The following is a 27,500-nucleotide window of genomic DNA, read 5'->3' on the forward strand; positions in this document are numbered from 1 at the left end:
ACACTAGTACAACGCTACCTTTATTTTCTATGTTATAAACAACATAATGCGCACATACTACTAAGCGTTTGCCCTTTGCTTTTTACGCAGCACATTCACCTGTTGTCAAGTCTAAAACTTAGTCCTCGACAGTGGAAAGATCGCTAAACCCACTTTGCACTCAATTGTTGGTTGTAAATACTGGGATATGGACTTTAACTTTTGGCACGGCAGGAATCAACTTACCAGATCCCAATCGAAGTCGTCCCCCTGAGCGTTGTTCCAGTCACACATTCCACCTTCGAAGGAACATAGACCAATGCATTCCTGGCCTGGTCTCAAACCCAGGTCGTCTATAGCAATGTGGCCACGGAAGATATTGAATGGGTCGACATCAGATGCTGGAATAGCTTCGACAACCAGCTGTTAAGGAAATGAAATTGGAAATTAGGTTAGCTTTTGTTTCATGTGTATTTCTGAAAAGAATTCCATATTAGGACGTCATAAGAAACATGGATAAGTGCCGCTTCTTTGGAATTTTTTGTTTATTAAGATTTCTTGTCTGATAAATCTCAGAGGGTTTCCATCCCAATTATCTAATCGAGACCACCCTATCTTTTATCTTTTATTTTTTTTTTTTAATATCTAACTGGAAAACTTTTCAGGATTCGTTTGTGGCGCCCTGCAAATCTCTTAATAACATCAACATATAACTCACACTACTGTGTAAAAACAAGAATAAAGATAAATATTGTTCAAAGCATTTATGCGATCGCCTTGATTAGTGTTTATGTCCCAAAATGTTTTCCATTGTGCAAGAAAACTTGCAAATCCTCTTCTTCAGCCAAATGGACGTCATCATTGAATTCATTAGAATTTCCATGAAAACGAAAATAAATGAAAAGATAATAGCCAATGTGAGAGATTATTAACACTGCATAGCAAAAACACGGAAAAAATGCAGATAATGAAAATGTACAGAATGGTTAGCTTTATATCGAGCAGAAGAAAGCCTTCCCAGGAATTACCGTATGATTGTCAGTGAAGGTGTAGAGAGCCTGAGCCTCCTTCCAGTCCCCTCTGGTCTGGTCTCGAGTTTCCCAGATGTTGATCAGGTCTTCGGAGTCAATTCCCTTCACTTTGACGCGCAGTTCAGTAGCGCTCAGACCATCCACAGAGTACCAGAATTTCAAACATTTTCCTAAATCGTGGACGATAAAATTGAAAGAGAAGTTTCCTTTGAAACACTTGTTCTTTGGGGTATCAGTCAGCTAAATTTTTATCTTAATTATAATTATAGAAGTTAACATTAGATTTTCAGTGTTGGGTAATCTATATCTTTTTGGCATAGCGCCCTAGAATTCTGACATACTCTCTATGTAATGCCATTGATTAATATAGCCAGTTTAGTTTACATCTATTTCAGTTTCATAATTAGGATATCCTCAGTGTCAATATAGGGATCTCGGTATTCTTGTATATTAGCACTCTCTCTCTCTCTCTCTCTCTCTCTCTCTCTCTCTCTCTCTCTCTCTCTCTTTTACAGAACTTGCTACAAATCTTCGAAGAACAGCAAAGTTCTGTAAAACAGTTGTATTACCTGTCGCTCCCGTTGGAGCTTGCACGTTGGACTCCATAACTGCAATTTGAGCCTGTTGACCAGGGGCGCTGGAAGTCTCATGGAAAGCGTAGCCTCCTGGAGAGAGAAAAAGCACATTAATGAAGTTGAAAAAGTTAGAAGTTGAAGTTACGAGGAGTTCGTGCCTGTTACGGCAAGTCGTTTTGATAAACTACAATTTCTAATGTCTTTAGGGGACGGACTGATATCCGGCGTCACCATGATTATGCTGCGAATGGGCGGCATATACTGGTTAGACTGTTAAGTATACTTTAGTTTAGTCAGACCACTGAGCTGATTAACAGCTCTCCTAGAGAGGGCTGGCCCGAAGGATCAGATTTATTTTACTTGGCTAAGAACTAATTGGTTACGAACGGGACCTACTAATTGTGCATTATAGCGAGAAATTTTCTATCACCAGAAATAAATTCCTCTTATTCTTCATTGGCCGGTCGGAGGTTCGAACTCGCGGCCAGCAGAGTGCAGCTGAGAACGGAACCCACCTCCCAATGAGGAACTAAGATGGATCTAAAGACTCTAATTGCCTTTAGATCTTGCTCTCAGCTACGTGATAAGATGGAAAGTCTTTAGTTTGTTTGATCAAAGGCTCAATTTACAGTAGAAGTGGCTTGCCTCTCGGTCTGGGAGTCACTATTTCATTCTAAAATTGTCGGAGGAAACGATGGTTCCAATTCCGAGCGCCACCAAATTCACTAACAGAATCCTATGATTTATTTAAATGGACGCCTGTTTTTCTAATTGATCTTTTACAAAATACCATTAATTTCTGTCCTCAAGAAAATGCATCAAGAAAAAAACAAAGGAGACAAATGGGGAAATTCACCGTGCAATGTTTAAAATTATCATTTTTCTTGAATTGATTGCGAGTGAAATATCGCATTTTTTTTCCTTTTCCACAAATTAACATGCATGCGAATAAATCATATCACTCGTCAATGATAGGAACCCCGACGAAAGAAAAATTCATTATATCACTTGTAACCAATTAAAAAAAAAAAACTGACATATTTTTGCCCTAAGGACTGATAGGAAACCAACAATAGAAATTTTCTTTGTCGCAAATGGACTTGGAGACTGGGATACTTGCTATGCAAGAAAACTTTACAGAATAATAATGAAATACTACCCTTTTCCATTCACGTAGTTTTACAAAATTGGATATTTATTTGTGTCTGATTGTTCTGGAACACAAAGGCTAAACAAAACTGTTCAAGGGAGAAATCATTCACTGAGCTTTTGTGTATTGCTTCATTCGTGTACTCCCAAAATTCGAATAAGAATTTTATGGCTCATGCTATTGTGCCGTACTTAGACGTAAATAAGATAAACATTGTATTGATATGGGGGTTCGTTTTAGTTGAGCATAAACTCTGTTAATGCTATGGTTAGCCCGGGCTTTATTATTATGGTCTTTTCTCACATATACACTTGGCCACACTATGGCTCTTGATCGTAATGTTTATAAAAGCAAAGGGATATTATTAGGTAACGTATTTAGAAATTTCTGTCGATTAGCAATATGGACCTACTTCGTTTTTATTAGAATAAGTTTCAGAATATAAAATTGAAAACAAAAGAGCCATGAGCGGTCACAGTTACAAATGGCCCACCCCACTTATCTCTCTTCTGCCGTACTCCACGCTTTGTCTTTCCCTCCCTAAACAGTCAACCAGTTGGTTGTAGGTAACAAGGATGAAACAAGAAGAGCGTGGGACAGAACAGAACCAGTTGGTTGTGACCCCTTGTTAGCTGGGTAACTATATCTACCGTATCCCATTCAGTCTTTCAATCTTGTAAATCAGGTAACTTTCCCAGCCAAAATCACTGACGACTCAAACGCACGTGGAACTGACAGATCACAGATAAGCTACAGTACCAGGAGATTGTTTGTTACTTTCAGTTATTGGATGCCTGTCTTCTTTGTCTCTCTTTTGTTGAAATTTTAATCATTGAATTATCTCCTATGATTTTTAATATAAGATGGTTTCATGAGGTTACAATATTTGTCCGACAAGGCGTTCTTTTTCTACCCTAATGGATTCCTGTATTCTTAAACAGTTGTATCTATCTAGCTGTGACTCTGACTATCCGATAGTCCATCCGTTGATCATTACAGACCTTAACGAACGAATATTACTTATAAAACCTGAAATTTAGACACACACCCTTGCTGTATACATTCAGGAAATTCATGAACCTGGAGAGCTGAGCATTCTCAGATGTCTAACGACGGATATTAATCGAATGCTGGAGCATGAATGGCCCATTTGCACAGAAAATCAAAACTTCACCCTTAAAAGGCAAATCAAAACTTCACCCTTAAAGGGAAAATCAAAACTTCACCCTTAAAAGGAAAATCAAAACTTCACCCTTAAAAGGAAAATCAAAACTTCACCCTTAAAAGGAAAATCAAAACTTCACCCTTAAAACGAAAATCAAAACTTCACCCTTAAAACGAAAATCAAAACTTCACCCTTAAAAGGAAAATCAAAACTAAAAAGGAAAATCAAAACTTCAAAGGAAAATCAAAACTTCACCTTAAAAGGAAAATCAAAACAAAAACTCGAAACTCACCCTGAAAAGGAAAATCAACACTTGATTTGAAAAGGAAAATCAAAATGTTTTCATTGACTTGGTGTTTTTATTTGTCTATCTATTTATCATTTTCGTTATTACTCTCTTTTGGTTGCTTTAATGCCAGAATCATCGGTGGCATTTTCATCATTAGTATTAACTAGGATGTATTTTTCAAAGAAATTTGGCTGTACGCTGCATACATTCTCTGAACCGCGCGGAATTCGCGAACTCGAGGATCAGAAGAGTTGATCCTTCGTCATCGTTTAAAAAGAATAATTCACCAACATACTACTTTTTAGTTAACGAGTTTGATTAGGCAGCCGCGTTTCCCTGCATTATCTTACCTCTGTCGTCGCCTGATGTGTCGTTCATCGGGCCTCCTACCCAGAGAGCGTTGGCACCCGTGGATAAAGTCCAAGAGGTTATGGCAACTTGGGAATTAGACCTGTAGAAAAATATTGTTGCTGCAGTGAAAATTTTGAATTGGTAATAATTTTTAAATGAATATGTTCATATCTATATCATTTTTCTTCTTGGAATCTTTTTTTTTTTAATCTTTTATATGAATGTTCCACACTGAATGACCCATTTTTTATCATAATAAAAAGTAAGGCATGCTCTACTCACCTAGAAATTGCGTTCGGACCTGGTGACTGCCACTGGCACCAGGTCACGTCATTTGCAATTCCGAAGTCACAGAGACCATTCACCTCCCCAAGTTGCTTGCCATGGCGGGAATCATTCAGGCGATGTTGGGGTTTCCCCTGAAATGCAAAGACGCAAAAGTTAAGTATGTCGTTGTTAGTGCTTTACTCTAAAGCATAATTCTAAATAGTTACGCGGAAACTGCAAGATCCGTCATTTTATATATATATATATATATATATATATATATATATATATATATATATATATATATATATATATATATATATATATATATGTGTGTGTGTGTGTGTGTGTGTGTGTGTGTGTGTGTAAGTGTGCGCGTTTGTGTATTTGTATAAACATATAATAAGAATTATTTTTTTTATTTAATGAACAACGGATATATTGATATCTTATTTCTTCAGATAACTATGGAAATTTTCGTTGGACTTCAGAAAGATTATGGATTCAAAATTCTTGTTCGTAAGCCAACATCTGTCTGGATGAAAATCTTCCACAAGATGCTGAAGAGTCTTTCTGCAGGTACAACAAGATATTAAATTTCTGAATGAGTAAATACCTAACCTCAGAAATACTTGGTTGTCTCAGACATCTTTTGAGTTTCAAATGGATGAATAACTGTACCTGAGTAAAAGTAATGCCTGCTGGCTGTGAGTTAAGGAAGCTGTAAGGTGGATCGTTTCTTCCTCTTTGAAGGGGAATTCCCTGAATTAGACCCTGGTCTTGCTTCTGAGACTTCTGTATCCATGTTTGTAAGCCAGGTATTCACAATAAGCAGCAGCTTCAAGTGGGTTACAAATTTCCATCATGTCTTTAAGAATGCTTTAACCATTTGCTCCAGTCTTGGGCTGCCTTCAAACTATTTATATTCTGATATTTATATGACATACTGATCTTCAATTTAAATTTTTACCAAGTGGCAAAACACGAGCCCAGTTTATTTCTTCTTGAAAGATCTGAACTTTACCACCAACGGCAAAACATGTGCAAAGTATGAGTTATGCTGTGGTGTTGGTATTTCATACAATTCAGTCTGCATCAGAACATCAACAATACCATTGTATTCTGGTCTAGTTTTATCTTTTGTATCAATTAGTAGTACCAGTAACCTTGGCAGAGGAAATGTAGAATAATGATCTCGGGCTCTGCCTCAAAATCTTTTATATTCGGCTTTTACTTAATGATGTTACGTGCAGTATGAAAACCAATCTTGCGCTTGTAAGCTAATCTTACACTTTAAAAAGTCCAGTTCTTTTTTTCATTATATCAGGATATATAAACAAGATTTGGCAACTAAATCAAATATAAAGTGCATTCTGAAGTTCATCCATTGATGATGTCATGATACTGCTCATACATACTGCTGTAATTAGGGACTGCTGAAAGTCTGGGATATTGAAGCCAAGTTGGGTTTCATTTACAGGCAGAATGAAAATAAAAATGCTGATGCCTGTTAAGACCTAATTGGTGATATTGCCATATTCGTTCAGAGGCAATTGGGTTACATTATGGTAATCTTAATTTAACTGGATTAAGTTATGGTATTCTTTATTATCAAATCGGTATCACTGGCAAAATTGTGAATTTTACTTATAAATTATACCTACTGCCTTCCTTGTACTTGAAAAGTTTGTCAATATACCTCGATTTTTCAAATATAAGCCAAATACAAGTACAAATATCTTGGCCTCTTAAACCACAAGTACAAGTAAAGGCACTGAAAATGTTATACCAAAGTCCAAGTGCAAGTCCTTATACTTCGACGCAATAGTTTATTGAGCGCATGGAGGACAGAATAAAAGACGCAGATTGAGAAACAGTCTAAAGGCAAGGTTGTCGAGGAAGTGAATATTTTGAAGACTCTTGAATATAAAAGAGGAAAGAGAGGTACAACTGAATGAAGTTGGAGTGGGTGGGATAGAGTGAGTTTGAGAATACACCTGTTAATGACCGTTGAGTATGTTAGGATGGCAATCAAGAGACTGAAGAATGGAAAGTCAGTAGAAGCTGGTGAGATTACATGCAAGATGGTGCAGTTTGATGATGAAATCATAATTGAGTGACAGATCAGATGTGTAAGGTATGTTTAAGTGAGAAGAATAGTTGTTATATAATAAGGGTAAATGCGACCAAGAGGAGTGTAGGCATTATACGGAAGATATATAGTAGGACTCTGATTGACAAAGTAATAAAGATGACAAAAGGACTAAGCATTTGTGGATCAAGTATTTGTTATGTAACAGTTAGGTGAGAAGTTTGAAAAAGCTCATGACAGAATTAATAAACAGACAATGAGAAAAGCAATGACAAAAGCCTTGATGTATGGTATTTATAATTATGTTTTTGTATGTGAGAGTGACAGGTTTGGTATAAAAATTGGGCTGAGACAAATAAATGTTATTCTCCATAATTATTTAATATCTGAATGGTTGGAGAATTATAAAAAGTCAAAAAAGGTCAATGGAAGTTTGTGTAAAATTTTAAGATAAGAAAATGGGTTCTGAAGGGAATGTGGAATGGCTGGTGTTTGTAGCAGACAGTGCTGATCAGGGACAGGAAAAACAAACTGGATTTATGAATGAGTTTGAAAATGCTCGTAAGAGGAGAGAGATGAGAGAAAATGTGAAATAGAGGGAGATTATAAGGTCACAGGGAAACGAAGATGATGAGGTACTGAATGTTAGTATGGATTGTTGAGGAATGTTAACAGTAGATTCATAAACGTATTCTAAAGTTAATATATTACGCGATGGTAGGATTTTAAAAGCAGAGGTGAGTCACAGAATAGGTAAAACAATAAGGGTAGTAGGATGCTATGTCTATGGAACACATTATTAGAAAGTATGAAGGGATTATTGAGCCAACACATTTTTATGGAATAAAGTGTGGATGTTGAATGTGAAGGAAAGCAGAATATGGAAGCTAAAGAGATCAGAACATAACAATTGAAAAGTTATGAACTGGGATGTACAGAGGAAGTGGTAAAAAGTGGTTTGGTCATGTGAGGTGAAGAAGAGAAGACCTAGAAAGTTCAGATAGTGTGAAAGAGGGCTGAATGGAGTAGCCTCAATACCTAGGAAGCGAGTGAGTGTGTGCATTCTACAGGTGAAAGGATCAATATGTGTTGGAGGTTTGTTGCGATACTGGTGAGCTTTAAGTGTTAGGCTTTGAGGTATGTTGAAATTTCTACGCATGGGTTTCATCCAAGATTTAGCAGCTGAAGTATCAGTGTGGCTATGATTGTGACGATTGCTGTCTTGTCATTTGACAGGAGCCATCATCGGTTAGACTAAGAAAAAGATTATACTCATACATACATACATACATACATACATACATACATACACATATACACACACACACACACACACACACACACACACATATATATATATATATATATATATATATATATATATATATATATATATATATATATATATATATATATATATATATATATATATATATATATATATTCCAAAACATCACATTTTACTTGTAATGACATATTTTACCAACAACTCTTTGGTGTAGAAATGTTTATCGCTACATATAGTGCTAGTCGTGCCAAAATTTGATGCACACATTTGCTCTCTCAACTGAGTAATTAATTAGGGGTTACTGGGCATCGTGAAAGCCTTCCTCAACTAAGCAAAGTCTTCCCCTTTACTTACCTAAGTGTTTTACTAACATGCCTGTCGTGTTTAAGTAAAGAGGATAAATGTAATTTCTCTGCAATGCAGCCAAAACCTTTAAAACCTTAGCCTCTTTCAGTAAAAGGTGTGTTCCAATGGCTACTTGCATGCAGCAACGTTCTACTTAACCGTTGCTATAAAGTTCTTACACTTCTCAGTTGCTCTTCGGTTCCTACTTGGTCGTCATATAGTTTCTTAATTGTCCTTCGCAAAGAGCTTTAAAATATCTTTCTCTTTCATGAACTAGAAAAGCTTGTAAACTCTTCATGCTAAAAGTTCTAGAAAGTTTTCAATAATCGCCAAGTCGTATTCATGGCTTAGCCCCGTAGAGGGGTAGCGTCATCAGTGCACCTCATGTGGTGCACTGTAGGCATTACTTAAGGTTCTTTGCAGCGTCCCGTCGGTCCTTAGCTTCAACCCTTTCATTCTTTTTACTATACCTCCGTTAATACTGTTCTTCCATCTTACTTTCCACCCTCTCCTAAAGATTGTTTCATAACGCAACTGCTTTGAGATTTTCTTCCTGTTACACCTTTCAAACCTTCTTTACTCTCAATTTCCCTTTCAGCGCTGAATGCCCTCATAGGTCCCAGGGATTGGGCTTTGACCTAAATTTTATATTCCACTTCCAAATATATTAATGGCTTAATGTCCTTAGTTTGCTTACATTAAACCTGTTAAAAATAAACGTGGTTATTAAGCAAATTTATGCGTTATTGGAATATAAATAATTTTCTTTCAGGTCCTTTATCGACTGGTATCGTTGTGTGCATGTGTGTGTGTGCTTGTGAGCGCGTGCGTGTGTGCGCGCACGCGTACACGTGTGCGTGTGTGTGTGTGTTTGTGTGAATGTCTATGTGTGTTTCTGTGCTTGTGTGTGTGTGTGTGTGTGGCGTGTGATTTACCAAGTGACGTATTCTTTGTGTACCGAGAGTCCTTCTTTATGAGTGTGCGCTCAGCTACTGAGGTATTCAGGTACGTCAATGAAATCGGTTTCAAAAATATGGCATAATGCAGCCCAGCTGTCTGATTTTAAAAGTTACAGATAACTTTACTTTAAAAGTTACATAAAAATAAAAAGAAATAAAAATGTAAATGAATAAAAATAAAAATTAAAATACATATAAAGATAAAAATACAATAAAATAAGATTTCCGTTACAGGACTCACATCATGGTGGGTCCACTGAGCATGACATATTAAAAGAAAAAATAATATTTTTTTATTGTGCAACAATGGTTGACATTTAATTCGTCATATCAGCCGACGAATACCGGTCCACCCTACCCTAAAAAAATGGCTATGTACTGACAACTACAGCCGCGGCGATGAAAAAAAAAAATATAAATCGATTACGTAACGTAACCTTAGCTACATCAACGCGTTCCGTAAATGTGAATATAAATTATGCAAACTAGCATTTTTATTCGCTTTGTCAATTCGAAAAATTATTGTTTCTGGGGGCACGCGGCCGTGAAATTCCTCCTGTTAAAATGCAAGAATGGCAACAGTTAAGTTATGTTTTTTTTCTGAAGCCTCGTGTTCCATTTTTAGTCTAGTCTTCGTCTACGACATTGCACGCCGAAAGATTTTCCTTTCATTGTCTGTGTACTTTTATTTTTGTAGTATCAAAACATTTTTAAAAGTAATATATATATATATATATACAAATATATATATATATATATATTTTTTTGGGGGCAGAGTTTCTCTCTCTCACAATTTTTTTGTAGGTTATCGCCTTTGTGGCATTGACTTCTTTGATGCAGACTTTTCATATTTTCTGACTTCTGTTTTTAATACTTTGGAGAAGTATTAAAAGCAGAAGTGAGGAAATATGAAAGAGTCTGCATCAAAGAAGTTAATGCTGCAAAGGCGACGCCTACAACAAAATACACACAAAACAAAACACACACACAAAATATATTGTATACACACACATATATACATATATATATATATATATATATATATATATATATATATATATATTGTATATATATATATATATTGTATATATATATATATATATATATATATATATATATATATATATATATATATATATATATATATATATATATGTATATATATATATTGTATATCCCACAAAGGTCAGGGACATTAATGTAGGGTAATAGAAATTATGAATGCTGTAGAAAAAACTTATGCTAAAATAATCATTCAAACTGGGTGAACGAGTGTAAAATATTAGGGAACTTAAACGGTCAAGGAAAACTAAATTGAAAAAGTAAAAGACGAAAGTGATGGAAGATTACAGTAAATTAACAAGAAAAAGTGCTGCGGTCAGTTCTCCATTGACAGTAATATGCAAGGTCCAAACTGTTCTCCAAAAAAAGTCCGTCAGACGAGTAGCTGAAGATATAAGTAGATAGTCCTCCTTTATTGCCACACATTTTTCCCACGGAAAACACTCCCTTCGCGGATTTGAGGCAACTGGACTGGTAAACAAGGATCACAAGCTACGGAAAGAATACTCTTTGGAAACACTTCTTAATCAACCCTTTCAGTACTGGGAAGAGAAAAAAAACCTGAAGGTTTTTTCCCAACCAACAGAATGTTTTTGAGCCTCACCTTATTTATATTTTCCATATGAGTACACTCCCTCAGTTAACCCTCTTACCCTCAGGCCCAAGGAGATTTTCCTCTCTGAAATTTTGTCACCAGTGAAAGTCTTATCTCGACCATAAGGATTGCAGCTTGGGCCTAAGGCGTATTTTGCATAACATGGATGCGTGCCTTGACGCGCATCATTACAAAATAGGGTGACATCTAACGGATTTTGATTCGTTGGGAAGATGAGACTGAATTGCAAATTATTATTTACTATATAGGCTAAAGAAAATATTAACCAATCGCGAAAGAGAATTTGTCTAATTTTAACAATTCCTAGAGCGAACAACCATCTTCGGGGCAATTAGATACAAAACATCAGTGGGGTAATATAGACTTTAGAGTGGATACGCTAGTGTAGTGAGTGTTGCCCAAGGTCTAGAGAACAAGGTCTTGAGAATACAGGGTCAACTCGCGCTCAGGATTATGGGAGGTAAGGGGACCCGGGATAAGAAACATGACGTCACATAGCCACTCTGTCCTCTGCGCAAGCTCTATGCAGACAAGAAAACTTTTCTTTTGTTCCCTCGTTGTCTCTTTAATACAAGAAATTACGATTCATCCTTTTAGGAAAATAAAACACATCTTGACCATATTTATTTCTATACGAATATTCATCCAAATAATTAAAACAAGTTTAAAAACTAAAACTTGACATTTTTCACTATTATATACAACTCACATTCAAAGATACATATGTATAAGGTTAACATTGATATTACCAACTTTCCATTCTGTTTGCCTCTCTTTCTAAGAAGCTGCTGTCCCTATTTATTTTGCGAATCTGAAAATTGCATGGCAACGAACAGAACATTTAATTATATCTGAAGGTACTGTAATGCACTTGCCTGTCACTCACTCAAGTCTTTTATCGTTCCTTTTCCTGATTTTAGGTATTTTTTTCCCATGATAACAAATAAACATCTTTTCCTTTGGTCTTAGATATTCCAAATTTCAGATGGAGGTTTTGTTAGCTTCTCATTTGTGCTACTTATAGTGCCAATCCACTGCCATCTCCTGTCGCTTTAGTTCCTAGACAGTCAGACTCGGGAACTTACGGGCTTTACAACCACCCACGTATTGCAGGCCTCCTTCTTCCATGACATCTGCTAATGTTTCTTCTTCAACAGCTTTGCCTTCATTTTCATTTGTAATTCTTCCTTAGGCAAACAAAACCATATTGCAGATAAGCTTAACTCTTTCTGAAGAGAAGTTCCTTTAGCCTCATAAGAAGTGTTTTCTTTAGTTACCAAGTTGGAAAATGGGGCCACAGTCGCATTATCGCTAATACAAATTTCCACAGGTGATTGGTGTTGAAGAGATGCACCTTTTTCGCTGTATCCAGCCAAAAAAAGTGCTCCAGTCCTATAAGTCAATATGTATGATATTGCAAATTTTTCACCTCCCACTCTCAGCAAGTTCAGTAGAGATTTGCAACATATCACAAGGCCTTCCTGGAAAGGGTAAAGTCCTTTGCCTTCCAGAGTTTTCTTTGTTCTGGAAAGGTGAATCATATTTTGAAACGTTTTACTTTGGTTTCCTAACTTTAGACCCTAAGCATCCACGTTGACTTTCTATTTAACGGCACTCGAGGGCTGAATAAATCAAACCACTTATCAACAAGGCAAATGAATTGACTGCTGCTCTCCCAGTGCCTATCCACAACCAGACCTTTTTCTCCGAAGTGTTTGAGATTTTTATAAGTGGTTTTGAGACAGTAACTGAACCGCTAATGTAACTTTCATACGTTCCATACCTATAACACTTGTATGTTTTTCAGAAAGTTATGGGCTGTCATGAGATCACTCTTACTTTCGTAATCAGTTCCATTACTGACTCACAGCGAGCAATCCTGCCGTCCGATAAAATAAATTCATAGTCCAAGAAATTGTTTCTGGTGAGTTTCATCAAGTGAGGAGCACCGGAAAATACATTTATTTATCTGCAATTTTCCACAGGATTAACAAATGATGAATTATCTATGTCATTGCCTATTGAATTCCATAACATTATATTTGTTGTTCCAGGCCATTAACCATGCTTCCTCTTCCTTGTGTCGTCGTCCGTAGGAAATCTGTGAAGAACTAGATTCTTATTCTTTTCCTATCTTCAAAGCACCTGTATGCTACAAAAGATTTGGGCTTTTTGCTTGAGCTACCACAGTTGCAACAAGGAAGAGAAAAATATAAAGCCGCTATTACGGACAATATCGGTATCAGATATCGGGAGTAGGGTCTACACACTTTGTTTGCAAACAGGGTGATTAATCAGAGATCACCAAGGACCATAAATTGACCGCGTGACGTCACGACCTCCTTGAGCGCTGGATCCCAATTATGGGTCAACCGTGAAAAGACCTTGTATTCTCTAGTCTCTAGACCTTCGTGTTGCCAATGTTAGGTATCAGCATGGGCATGATAAACAGTAAAAGGGAGAACAATATATCGATTTCTTCTCTTTGTCAATTATCGTAGGGATGTATTCAAATATTAAAACGAGAATCGAGGATTTAGTAAATACTTGAAGTATCTTGGTAGGAACTAAAGACTAAAGGAAACTGCCAAATCAGTGCTGTTTTACAGATGCAGTGAACTGCCGTGAAAATGGGGAACTGCCCAATGCCGTCTGAGAATTACCCACAAATGTGCAACTCCAGACTTTGAGATGGCTTGTCAGCCCCAGCCAGTCTGCGATAATTGCTTGGACACCTTACCGTAAAGTACTTTCTTTTCGAAAGCCAAAGTCTTGTGGACCTACGAGAGTAATGCTTTCTCTGTGAGCGCCAGGATGAGGAGGTTTTTGCTTTCTTCTGCCTCAAACTCCCTCAAAGAAAGTAGTTTTCTATTCATGAGGTGTTTACATGCTTATGGAGAAATGGGTCTCCTAGACAAGAGGAGATTTATCTCATTGAGTAACTGGATCTTTCCTAGATAGTGACCCTCAAGGGTTTTCGGGGTCGTTATCTAGGACTCATATTTCTTTTGGGGTCATTATCTTTATGATATTTACAACCTTTTGTTTATGTTTTTACGGTAACCACCAACGGGCTTGTACTAAACACGCCGTAAAAGTGGATACATACCGGCTTAAAACCCTTGGGGGTCACTATCTAGGAAAGCTCCGATAAATTCAGCTTTTCATGTTGTTAGTATCTGATTTGTCTACCGTTATTTACATGCCATTTAAAAGTTATTGATTTGGAGATATTTATAGGTGAGTATGAATCGTACAAATGCTCTTGAATGACAAAATTTCAGTTCAAAGCTTTGCGTTATTAAAGCTAATAATGCACCTGCAACATTTATGGTCATAGTTTTCTGCAACACCGTTTTGCATTCTCAAATAAATCAGCTGCAAATTAACTTTTTCCACTCCAGCCCCAGAAAAAGTGGTTTTCCTAGTTAAAGTAATAAGCTGACATAGTTTTTAATTGATAAGAACATTGTTAAAGATATAGAAACGGTGTTGACTTTCTTATCGTTCTCATACAAATGACATCTGTATTAATATATTGCTTCTAACAGTAACTTTTTCTAATAAAACATTTTATTGCTTTAAACCATTTTAACAAAGATTAACCAATACCTGGTTCATCTTATTTTTTATTCATACATCCCAGTGGCTCACGAAATAACCTTAATTATATTAGTTTTCATCGTTACTCCATTACATTTGTGAAACTTCCATCATGAGACACAAAGACACAAGAGTGCATGTAGAGGTGTATTTCAGCCACGATTAGTGAACTGGTAATAATGACTTAATGTCCAGGTTAATGTACTCGACTTACCAAAGGTAAACATATATATTTTCTTTTTAAACTAATGTATTATAATTTTTTTCCCTTTTTCATACTTCAGTTCTTGTACAGACTGTTTTTTTTTTTTAATTCGTTACTGCGTGGTACCAGATATAAGCGTATATTTTTATTAGATATACTTAACAGAAATCAAATCTAGATTATTTTCATGAATATTTCCCACGATTCCTTGTTTAACTTTCAAGGAAATCGTTCGTCCGGTTCAAGGACGCATTCTATCAGGGATGCGTAAATCTTTACACACAATTCATTTAGGGAATCTGAAGGCTGCGTAATTTTTTTTTTAAATTAAAGTATAGACACGCTAAAATTCTGTAATATTTTTATGGTTTTCACGAGAAAATTTTTTTTTTTTTGTACTTGATTAAGATCTCCCTTTTGGTTATCATTCCCATGTTTCAAGTCTAGAGAAGTTTTTCAATTGATTATTCACATTCAACATTATTATAGAATCTTACACACACACACACACACACATATATATATACATATATATATTTATATATTATATATATGTATGTATGTATATATATATATATATATATATATATATATATATATATATATATATATATATATATATATATATATATATATATATATATAATGCAGTTTCTACCCGCATATTTTTTTCTGCAAGTAACTGAGCTTGTAATTTTCGACAAGACCACTCGATCCGTGCTTTCTTGGCGGTGCTTAACATCCCTGTAATTGTGATTATTATAAGAAAACTTAAGACAATTCCGGCGTAATTTCAAATACAAAGAGTTAAGCAGCGTAAAATGAAATTACTCTCATCCTTCCCTCCCTTCTTTTCCCTGACACAATACTATTTGGTGATTTTTTTTCCCTAAAACATATGTATTAATGTTTCGTAAACGATGGTTTTGAAACCAATGTACTTCTCTAGAGGTTTATGTCAGTTGTTTTATCTTTGATCCAGCTGAGAAACCCTTATAAATGCTCTCAATCATACTTTAAACTACAAATGAAATGTTGTTAATCGTTGCTTGACTAGAGAAAGAGAGAGGGTCTAGGGCAGAGAGTGTTGGAGGCAAGGAGCTTCCCTCCTGAGGCTTATCACGAGGGCTTCAGTGAACCTTATAGTTTTCGTTAGGATTGTTATTGCGATCAGCGTTAGTCTAAAGAAGTTCAGTAAGTCTAACAAGCCGCTTCTGTAGATTATCGTAGAGCTTACTCGAACGTGAAAACTGTAGAGACGTTGCAAAGAACCTCTTGTGCATTCCGATATGATCCCCAAGAGACACATCATCGGCGGTACCTGCTACCTGGTACGGTAGGCATATAATGAAGAAACAAAGGAGATAAGACACCCGTCACGTATTTTTTGATAATCCCAAAGCGTCTCTTACTCCTCCCATTTATTGTCTTTTCACTGATGTGTCACGCTCGAAGGACCAGGCTGATTTGATCACGATTCGTCAACTTAGTAGTTTTTTCGCACGTAAATTACGGCCGACATCCGGATCTCCGAAATTCAGGTAAACAGGAGAACCCTTTGTCCAGAGTGTTGCTGATTGTAAATACTTGCGTTCAGGACCATTAACAACAGGAAAAAATATAAAATGGTGGTGTTTCTTTGTGGGATTTATGACCTTCAGGACATGATAGACGGGACCTTAGTTACTCAGATCTAGTCCTTTTTTGCGGTGTGTGTGTGTGTGTGTGTGTGTGTGTGTGTGTGTGTGTGTGTGTATCTTTTGTAGAGATGAGGGGAGAGGCAAGTTGTGGGGTGCTACGTAAGGTATGATACCAAATGACCTCGGGACAATACTCTAAACAATTTTTTTCATTAAACACTCTGTCCCTGAGTAAGATGGTAATGTAAAATAGAACAGATAAATACACACATGAACAATTAATATTTCTAGCAAGGGGCTCCGCAAATTATTCGCTAAAACCATTTAGAGATTTAAAAAAAAAAAAAGTTTAATTTATTTGTATTTTCAAGAAAAGAAATATGTATGGAAGGTGCAATCAGCCCAAGCAAGCAGGCCCCACAAGTATATATATATATATATATATATATATATATATATATATATATATATATATATATATATATATATATATATATATATATATACATATATGTGTGTGTGCGTATGCGTTTGTATGTATGTAAGTATATACATAAAATAAAGTGTGCCTGTGCGTGTGGATGACATTTAATCTACAAAAAAGTTGTAACAGTTATTTCTGCGTATTGTTTGCTAAAGATGTAACCCGGTTTGGTATATTTTACCCTCTGAGTGCTTTTAATTCCATTTGTAATAATAATCTTTTTTATATGACAATAATCATTAATAACCAGTCTAATAAGTGGTACGTGTCAGTCAGTGCTCTGATAAAATCAATGACTCACTCGCTACATACGATTAAGTACAGTTATACTAATAGCAAATTCATGAATCGTCTGAGAGATCCTGAAAATACAGGGATCTATATAGTAATTATTCATCTATGGCCACTGCCCTGCCTACAGAAGAACGCTAATTGTCGATATTTTTCGTGGTAAAGCATATATTTCGACAAAACTTTAACGGGACGAAAAAATCAAAAACAAAAATAAAATCACCTTTCACTGCAAAGTACACGGGCCTACCATATTTGTCTCATAAGTATTATCTTTTCACTTCCTTAATGTTACTATTTATCGCCGGTTCATTAAATCTGTAACATGATGGGAACGCTTGAGAGCCATTGTTATTGTTTCCTACTAACTGCTGAAGCGTAGGCATGGATGAGGCTCTTACGACGTCCCACCACGCAAAGCCGAGGGCTTTGTATAATGGGTCCTTGTTGACTTCATTTTCTGATCACATTATGTACACTGCTAAGGGTGTAATTGACCGAGTTCCTGGACTGCCCTACGCCGGCCATGTAATCATCATTAAGTTAATCTTAACAATCCTTCGCTTGTACTTGTATGAATTTGGTGTCCTTGAAATTTTATTTTTAACTGATTAGATTTATCTACGATCTTCCATAATCTATCGAAGACCATTTGCCCTAAATATATATATATATATATATATATATATATATATATATATATATATATATATATATATATATATATATATATATATATATGTATGTGTGTGTATATATATATATATATATATATATATATATATATATATATATATATATATATATATATATATATATATATATATATATATATATATATATATATATATATATATATATATATTATATATATATATATATATATATATATATATATATTTACAGCTATTGGATCAGAATTGGCATCTATTACATTTAGCTCAATTGTGAATAATTGAATTTTGCAATATACCCTGCCCTAAAATCAGGACCGTGGATATCCTTTCCCAATGAGTCACTACGAGTTGAGAAAACGTCGCCCTTCAAAAGGAGAGTCTTATCGCAACTTTATTTTTATTCATTTATTCATCTATTTATATGTTCACTTATTTATTTTTTGGATTCTACACATGTTGACACGATTATAAGAACGTTCAAAACGTTTACAAATTTTAAGCTTGATTTATTTGAATAAGGTGAAGACTACAACATGCTTCAAGATTCATAGGGCTGAAGGCATTTTCAGACGCATTACACGGAAACGAAGGCAAGCTTAGGTTAATTTACTTCAAGTCATATGAAGTTAGAATGACATGGTGCACGTAAAATGGAGTTTAGCATTAATTTTATTCTTCTGGGTTTGCCGTCTAGCACGGAAAATTTTATTAACATGCTTTTTTTGCGTGATATTATCCACAAGGTTGGCAAAGAAGAGAATTCAGCTCACTAACATCAAACAGTTTTCAAGGCCTGCAACTATGTTCCCACGGTCATGAATTATTTTCTGCTCTGCTTGCATTGCGCCTTAACGATTGTGGGTAATTCCAGAAGGAAACGCGGACTTAGGCTTAAGTGCTTGCAAGTATAACAGGGAGCCTTGGAGCGTGACCTAAGTCGTAAATGAACTTCGGCTTTCCTTCTTTATTTCCATTCTTCTTATTATTATTATTGTTATTATTTTTCTGTACTGTAGTTTCTCAGTCTCTAGAATGAGTTTATTTGTAGCAGCAGGTAAATCATACAGCAGCTGTCCAAAGTTCATTTATTCCTTGATGTTTCGGTAGAACTTTCTACCATACTCGAAAGGCGAATGAAGCCAGTAGGTATGGGGATAGGAAAAATTGAACTTATATTGGGGGAAGGAAGGTTGGGGCGGAAGCCTTTGGAGGGACAGGTTAGAGACAAAGGGGTGAATTTGAAGGAAGTTATAAGGGAAACAGAGGGGGGCAGAACCCCTGGCTACATCATTTAATAGAGAGAATGCAAGTGCAAGAGGAGGTGAGGTCACAATATGTGGCTGTGAAATATTTTTTTGTTTTCAATTTTTTTTATTTTATTTGACTTTTTTTAATGATGATAGTGGGAGGTGAGTATGGAGAGATAATGGTGGTTATAATTACCTGTTAATTGGTTAGTATCATGCATTGTTTATCACTGTTAGCTGGAGAAAGTTTTGGAAATCGTAGTCATTTCTAATCTAGCTCCTGAAGATTGGTTAGGGGGGAATGTCTTCTATCCTAGGAGCCACTCTCGGCAAATTCCTGAGGTCCCCTCTTCACTCCTGTCCATGATGATGATATCTATTGCTGCCAGCCTATCCCACGTCCTGTTTGCCAGCCTGTGGGTCCTACAGTTGAAGCTCTCTATGCTTGCCCTTTCATGCAGCTTCTTCATCGTGTTGTAGTATGAAGGGCCTTCCTTGAACACTCTTCTAATGTTCTTATTCTGCAGGGCTTGCATGCTGGGGCTAGGATTGCTGTTGGGTACTCAAGCTGGGGTTTCACCAACGTTTAGCACAGCATTAGGTAAGTGAAGACACCCCTGAACCTTCTGATCCTTTTGAACGTGGCCTCTGCTCTTCTCAAACAGTTCAGCATGTGTTGTTTCAGGCCAGTCATGGTAAACGTGACTCCCAGGACCTTGATGTTGTTTCTGAAAGAGACCACTCTGTGTTCCACAACTACATTCGCTGGTTTGACTGTCGATATAGACAGGAGCTGGTACTTCTGACTAGTAGATATGTTCCACCTCTCCTCTTAATCATTTATCTTTTTTATTTCTTTGGCAATTCTCAAGGCCAGCAAATGTTTACTTCTTTTGTTAGGATATGTGATTATTTGAATGTGGTCATCCACAAAGATAATCTGGTGACAGCCAGCTGAGGGACCAGGGACGTCTCAGGTGTAGAAAGTGTAAAGGATGGGGCCAGCACATTTCCTTGTGGTACTCCGCTTAGGAGTGGAAACTCTGGCCCAGTTATTTTTCCCATTCTTATTGCACTTTCCTATTATCCAGGAAGCTGCATAATAGTCTCATTATCAGATCAGGCAGGGTGATCCCCAGCAATTTGAATTTAAGACCACTGTGCCAGACCTTTTCAAAGGCCCTAGCAATGTCTTTTGAGACCACATTGCACCCATGGCCTTCAGCCTGAAACATAGCTATGGTCTCATATAGCACAGTTGTTGCTAGCTAAGTTCCCCTTCCCTTGGTGAGCCCATATTGGTTTTTGTCTGAAGGAATCTCACAAATCAGTTTTTAATAATTGTTTCCACATTTTTCCTAGGGAGCTCCAGGAGGGTTATCAATAAGTAGTTTCTCACCTCCCAAGGAGTTCTTCCCTAGTTTGTTTAGGAGTCTTATCATGCCTGTCTTGTACAAGTCAGGATAAAATCCCATGCTCAACATCTCATCTGTTATCTCCTCGAGGATATCCAGCATGACATCTGGGAGGTGTTGCATAACTTCTTTGTTAATGTTTGACTTTCCCAGTGCTTTCCTCTTCTTCCCTCTTCTGAGGATGCTTTTCATTTCCCTTAGTTCCACCGATTTCGTCATGGGATTCTTGGGGTCTAGCCTGCTGGTGTCTACTCTGGAATAAGGTAGGATGTCCTCTCTTTTCTGTTGCAGCACCTCTTCTACTACTGTCTCCTGCTCCCTGCCATAGTTCGTGTTCTCTTCTTCAATTTTTCTGAATATGTTACTCCGGTATTTCCTGAAGGCTGCTTCTTTCTCTTCATTTCAATACGGTTTTCTGTTGTTTTCTAATATGTACTGTGCACACTCTCCGCTTTTCCCCAGCAAACGTCTGACACTGTCCCAGAATTTGGCTGGCTGACGATAAAGCTCGTTGGCTGTTTTGACAATCCCTTCCAAGTGCCTGTCATGCAGAATTTTGACTCATCTATTAACTGGTTTTTCAACTGCCAGGCAGCTTGTAGGGACTCCCATGTCCATCCTGCTTGTCTTGACACGGCCTCCAGATTCTCAAATCGCCATTGGTCACCCTTGATGCTCCTAATTACTCCCAATACTGATGCCCTGAGGTCACAACTTAGCAAGGAGAAGCCCACCTATAGGTTATCTTAGGTGCTGACGTGATCACTCCTGATCAATAAAACACTTGGCTTTACCACAGGCCTGCCTGAAAAAGTCTGACAATTTGACCAATGAGGGCCCTTAACTCCTTGAGCCCTCCTTCAAAGATTCTCATGTAGGCTGAATCAGAAGAAACTTACGGAGATGTCAGTTGATTAGAGGAAAATGTAAGGGGCAGAAGTCACAAAAAGACCAGGTCGCAACAGTTCGTGAAGGGTAACTGGTAGTGATTCCAGTATGAGAGACTAAGAAGTTCAAGAGGTGAACAAAATTGATGTTATGCAGAGGTGCCTAAAACCTCACTCTCCTTTGATAACGACGTCATGAGACAAGCCGGCTGTGCTCCTTCCACCAAACCCGATTCGTCCTGTTGCCATCTCTAGATATGGAAGACCAAGATCTAGAGACTTTGGTCTAAAGATTTTATGGACCTTGCTTCAGACCTTGTGGAAGAATATGCTGCATCGCAGTGCCACAAGATTGCCGGAGCTGCACAAGTCATATAAGTGCCTAAATTGACAGAATAAGGGACAAGGCAGAATAAAATGGAACATTAAAGGTCATTGGTTCAGAATGCAAAGAAAGTAATTTATAATAACGATGACTGATGTTTAAATATGTCTCGCTAATGGAAAGTATTAAACTCGAATTCATAAAAGCAGTTATTAAAGAAAGTGCTTCAATAATGGAAACGTGGCTGGAATGCTTATCAGTGTTGCGATAAAGTCCACTGGCATTTAAAAGAATTATCACAAAGGTGTTGGCCAATACAATAAAAGAGTTGCAGTAATGCTCATTATTGTTCAGTAGCATTTTCATAGAAATGTTATTAGAGTTCATGGAAGGGCTCAGGAAAAGAGAAATTAATTGTGTTGAACAATAATTTTATCTTTGCAGGAAATTAAAAACTTCCATAGTCTGCTCACCTTGTCATAAAGGAGTTGTATACACTTATTCAAACCTCGAATATTTTAATATCAGTTGAATATTGAGAAATGTGTATCAAATAAATACTGAGAGTAACCACCTGTCAGGGCTAAATGTAGTCTTGAGTGTGTCTTGTCGAGTTAAACTTTAATGAGCTGTACTGCTGCCGTAAAGGTAACTAGCATAATTTAACTAATCAGCAGTGACAGGAAAAGTAAGCCTCTTCAGAGTGCCCCATGGTAAAGTGCCGAGCCTTAAGAGTCATATATATGTGTACATTTAATAAGAATGATATTTTACGAGTTGCGTACTTAAGGGAAGTGCCTGACTGAATGGTTGCGTGATTGGACTAACCTAAATTATGGACAGCATGTGATCATGATTAGGAATGATACTTCTTATTGAGAAGTCATTTGCTGTTGCACTGTAAAAGGATTACAGTGAACTTTTGTATTCATGTTAAGTTTATGGGAATCGTAACAGAAAACCAGTCGGAGCTAAACTCTTCGCAAAAGAGCATACGTTATTTATTACTGTCCCTTCCTACAAGAGAATCACAAGTAATCCTAGTTAAATGATTCTTCATTACCTAAAAATCTTTTGTATCACACACACACACCATTTATATATATATATATATATATATATATATATATATATATATATATATATATATATATATATATATATATATATATATATATATATATATATATATATATATATATATATATACACAGTATGTATATATATCACACATTACCACAGGTGAGAAAATAGGAGACGAGGTGTAGGTCATACACTCCGTCTCTTATTTTTCCCCTGTGGTAATGTGTGATAAATGAATCACGTACAAAAGTGATTTTGATAATATACTATATATATAGATAGATATATATATATATGTATATATATATATATATATATATATATATATATATATATATATATATATATATATATATATATATATATATATGGTTTCCGAACTCGTGATGAATGTCCTATGGGAACTGAGAGAATGCCACCTTTGAGTTTAAGAAATCTCCATCCTCTGAAAACATTAAAAACCTTAGTTAGTATTATACATTAAAACTCTCTCTCTCTCTCTCTCTCTCTCTCTCTCTCTCTCTCTCTCTCTCTCTCTCTCTCAGGTAATAACTTTTTATTGCTTATAGTACCTAATGGTTTCTATAAACGTTAGGAGTTGGAGGAAGAGGATGTCTCTTGCGGCAGATTCCCTCCCCCACTTTCCTGCATCCTGCATTGGTTGTTAACAGATTTCTACGTTCTTCGAAATTATTCACCTTATTTCGAGGCCACAATTCTCATTCATTAATTGTTGCCGGAAGAAGGTAATGGTCTGGAAACCTTCGAAACTCATGGGTCTCTTACTTGGATCTTTACAGAGTTTTACAGAAATAATTTTATGACTTATGTGTTCGTTTTTTCAATCATATTCGAAAGAAATGATGCTGAGTGAGTGGCTGACGGGTCGGGAAGTTGAGTAAAATTCGCTGGTATATTAGGCGGAAGCCTGCCGTGGAAAACCCACAGCTACAGAAGTACTGAGATTCCTACTTCTTTTATGACCACTGTAGGTTAATCGGCATTGCACTGGCTTGTCACTCAGGAGACCGGGACTCGTTCCCGATGTGAGATATATATATATATATATATATATATATATATATATATATATATATATATATATATATATATATATATATATATATATATATATATGTGTGTGTGTGTGTGTGTGTGTGTGTGTGTGTGTGTAGTATATATGAATATCATATGTAATCTTTTTTTCGATTTCATAGGATGTAACTTACAGGTATCCGAAGTTAATCTGACGTAAGATTTTCGCTCCTGGCAAGCCTAACTTTTACAGCGAGTAGAACAGCAAGACCACTGAAAATTAGCTCTCTTCCTTCTTTGTACCAACTTTGAGTGAATCCGTTCTCATCCGCAGGACTACATGAAAACATGGAAATACGATAAAATCTTTAAAAACTTAGCCTAAAGTACTAGCATATTATTAAATATTGAGTTATCTTTGAAACAGCTAAAATCAAAATAAAGAAATATGAAAGCATTTATTAGATAATCAATGTCGGATAATAATTGAATATAAATACGCTAAATGTCTTTTAAATACAAATATGCTAAGACCCTTTTCATAGCGTAATTACGGAATGGTTAATAAACATATGCCATAAAAATACAATTCTTAGAGGTGTGTCTAGAGGTTAGACAGGATTTGAAAAGATAATTTGACAGAAACACTAAAAAATATAAAGAGAGAGAGAGAGAGAGAGAGAGAGAGAGAGAGCAGGCAGCAGTTATTTGTTTGGTTGCATAAAATGGATGCAAAGATATTCTCTAAAAGAAGAAAGGAAAAGAAATCGTTGGTTTGAAAAAGCATTTTGAAATTATTAGACAGAACGTTGGTTTTACGTGTATTTGAATGGTTTCTTACGACTGTAAACGCTTTTGATTTTAAAACGCAACCGGTACGATGGGTCAAAAGCGATGTTTTAATATTGAGTAGATCTCGAGTTAATTTCAAAATTACATTTTGGGCATGTATATCTATTTATAAACAACGAAAGACCGTATCAGTACCGGAGGGGTATCTTTGAACTTGAAAAGTCTGCCTATACTGTAGTCGAAATGTCTTTTAATACAAACTTAAAATTAACATAAGGATACAACAGGCTAAGATTAGTGGTAAGTTCTTTTATTTTTTTTTTAAATGGAAATATACGTTAATTTCCAACCAGGCAAAAAAATGTTTTAAAGACTAACAGTTTTGCTCTAAATAAAACAGTTGCGTTTAAAAATTATTCAAGAAAGGACTTTTATTCTGGAAATTATGCCAACCAGGCAAAAGTATAGGCTCTAAATAAAAGCGTCTGCAATGAATTTGTCTTGAACATCTCAGACCCAAACCAGTGTAGGCTACTTTTTCTTTTAAACACCTGAGAGGAATCGCCCTTTTATAAGTGAAAGGTTATTTTCAAGGAAAGGTAAATGATTACCTACTGATGTAGTTATGATCTTCAAATCTAAAACTAAACAATCACATCCACAACCACACACCTTATCCTTAATAACCTTTGCGGTTTGGAGACAAGGACGCCTCTTGTAAATTTAAAGGTTTCGGTTAATAATAACGAGCGTTCCTATCGACTGAGCGTATTGCCGGTGAGGGGTCCATTAACAGCTGGCGATTCGACGGTATTCGACTTCATAAATCACGTTCATAGTCGAAGATAGAATGGGCAATTAGTGAGGCGACTACCGCTGTCATCATTGCTAATGTAAATCCGATAACAGTTGTAATTAATGGTATCGTAAATCAAATGAACAATGTAATTAATGCTAAAGAATATAGGGTAGTAATTTTTTTTCAGGACAGCAGCATTTTTACGATTATAAGGTTTCAATTTATTTGATTCTCCGATCTTTTAAAAGTAATGGTTATTTATTTTCATTCCTTGATCAATCCTACTAGAGAACTGATATGAGGACTCCAAGAATAAACAAAGATGGTGATAACGATGTCATTATTTTTCCACAATTTCTAAATGTAACACACAACGGAAGAGAGAGAGAGAGAGAGAGAGAGAGAGAGAGAGAGAGAGAGAGATAAAGACGCAAATCAGGTGGTTTACTTGCGCGTCTTATATACTGAGGCCAAACGAGCTGCGTTAATTTCCAGCGTGAAGACAGAGGCGACCGGAAAATGATCCAACCTCTGGGGAATTTGGACGTCGCCTTTTGACCTTGAGTAGTCTGAGCACGGATATTAAACCGACATAAATTTCCTTTCATCTGAGATTTCACCCTGAACGTTGTGTTCAGCCGGATTAATGGTCCGCATCAATCTCACTCGCGTTATGCTTCGGCTGCCACGAAAGCGAGATTTGGGGATGAAATTGGCGCTTGGATGGATTGTTTACCCTCGCTCCCAGTCCCTTTAGATGTATGTGTATATGTGTATATATATATATATATATATATATATATATATATATATATATATATATATATATATATATATATATATATATATATATATATATATATATATATATATATATATATAATTTATATATATATATATATATACATATATATAATATTATATATATATATAATATACATATTTTTTTATATTATATAAACACATTTCCCATATATATATAGGTGACAGTTAAATTTTTGCAATGGTAACGATCATATTTTTTTTTTTATATTCCACATTTCCCAACCAGGTGATAATTCAAATCCTATGTTGAATGTATAGAGATAATTCATAATAATTATAGATAATAAATTGGATAATAAACGAAATAGTTATAGCCTAATATATATATATATATATATATATATATATATATATATATATATATATATATATATATATATATATATACAAAAACACTTCCGTTTCTGTTTGGAACCGTTTTGCTCTGTCACTGATTTGTGGCGTCTAATGTGTCTGCATTCAAGCGCCGTTTTGATTCCTCTTGAGTAACCATTCGGTAATAGCGCCAAGCGCAACTGATTGTCATAATGAGGCAGTGATTTGGGGATTGCGCATCTCATTAGGAGGAATCTTCACACTCCCCACAAGGCTGGAGGTGAAGGACGCAGCGCAGTATCTATTACATGAAATCTAGCAATCAAGATAAAGAGGGCTGATGAACTTTAGAGGGAATCTTCGTTGTCCGGAGAAAGTTTAATTGCAAAAAAATGGTCTTGAAATCACCCTGTCTGTCTCAGGCATTGCGTGTCAAACAGTAAGTATCCTTGTTATTATCATTTACTGTTAACCATGAGTTCAACACTGTAACTGACGCACTACAAACCTTCCGCTCCCCCAGCAAAGTCTTTGAAGGTTCAGGTCTTAAATGCCTGGTTGATAATAATAACTGAACCCTCCACGAGACGCGCCTTGTGACTTGCACTGAGTTAAGCAGCATTGCTAGTATTGCTACAGACTTGATGAACCACCACCAAGGGTAATATAGTTCTGAAATTGCTGGTTAGGGTTCCAGCATTGCTCATA

The 27,500-nt window shown here is 36.1% G+C and overlaps 1 protein-coding gene across 1 annotated transcript in view; it reads right to left on the reverse strand.

The window, feature by feature from the left end:
- LOC136825002 (MAM and LDL-receptor class A domain-containing protein 1-like) overlaps nt 1-27,500 on the reverse strand; it is a 91,471-nt gene that overhangs the window by 26,977 nt on the left and 36,994 nt on the right. The window contains exons 2-6 of the mRNA XM_067080999.1: nt 4,823-4,959; nt 4,540-4,640; nt 1,580-1,675; nt 1,008-1,180; nt 226-402 (exon numbers count right to left, since the gene is read on the reverse strand). Of these exons, the coding sequence (XP_066937100.1) occupies nt 226-402; nt 1,008-1,180; nt 1,580-1,675; nt 4,540-4,640; nt 4,823-4,959 (684 nt within the window). The remainder of the gene's footprint in view (nt 1-225; nt 403-1,007; nt 1,181-1,579; nt 1,676-4,539; nt 4,641-4,822; nt 4,960-27,500) is intronic.

Source organism: Macrobrachium rosenbergii, chromosome 36 (genome assembly GCF_040412425.1).
Source record: "Macrobrachium rosenbergii isolate ZJJX-2024 chromosome 36, ASM4041242v1, whole genome shotgun sequence".
Lineage (NCBI taxonomy): Eukaryota > Metazoa > Arthropoda > Malacostraca > Decapoda > Palaemonidae > Macrobrachium > Macrobrachium rosenbergii.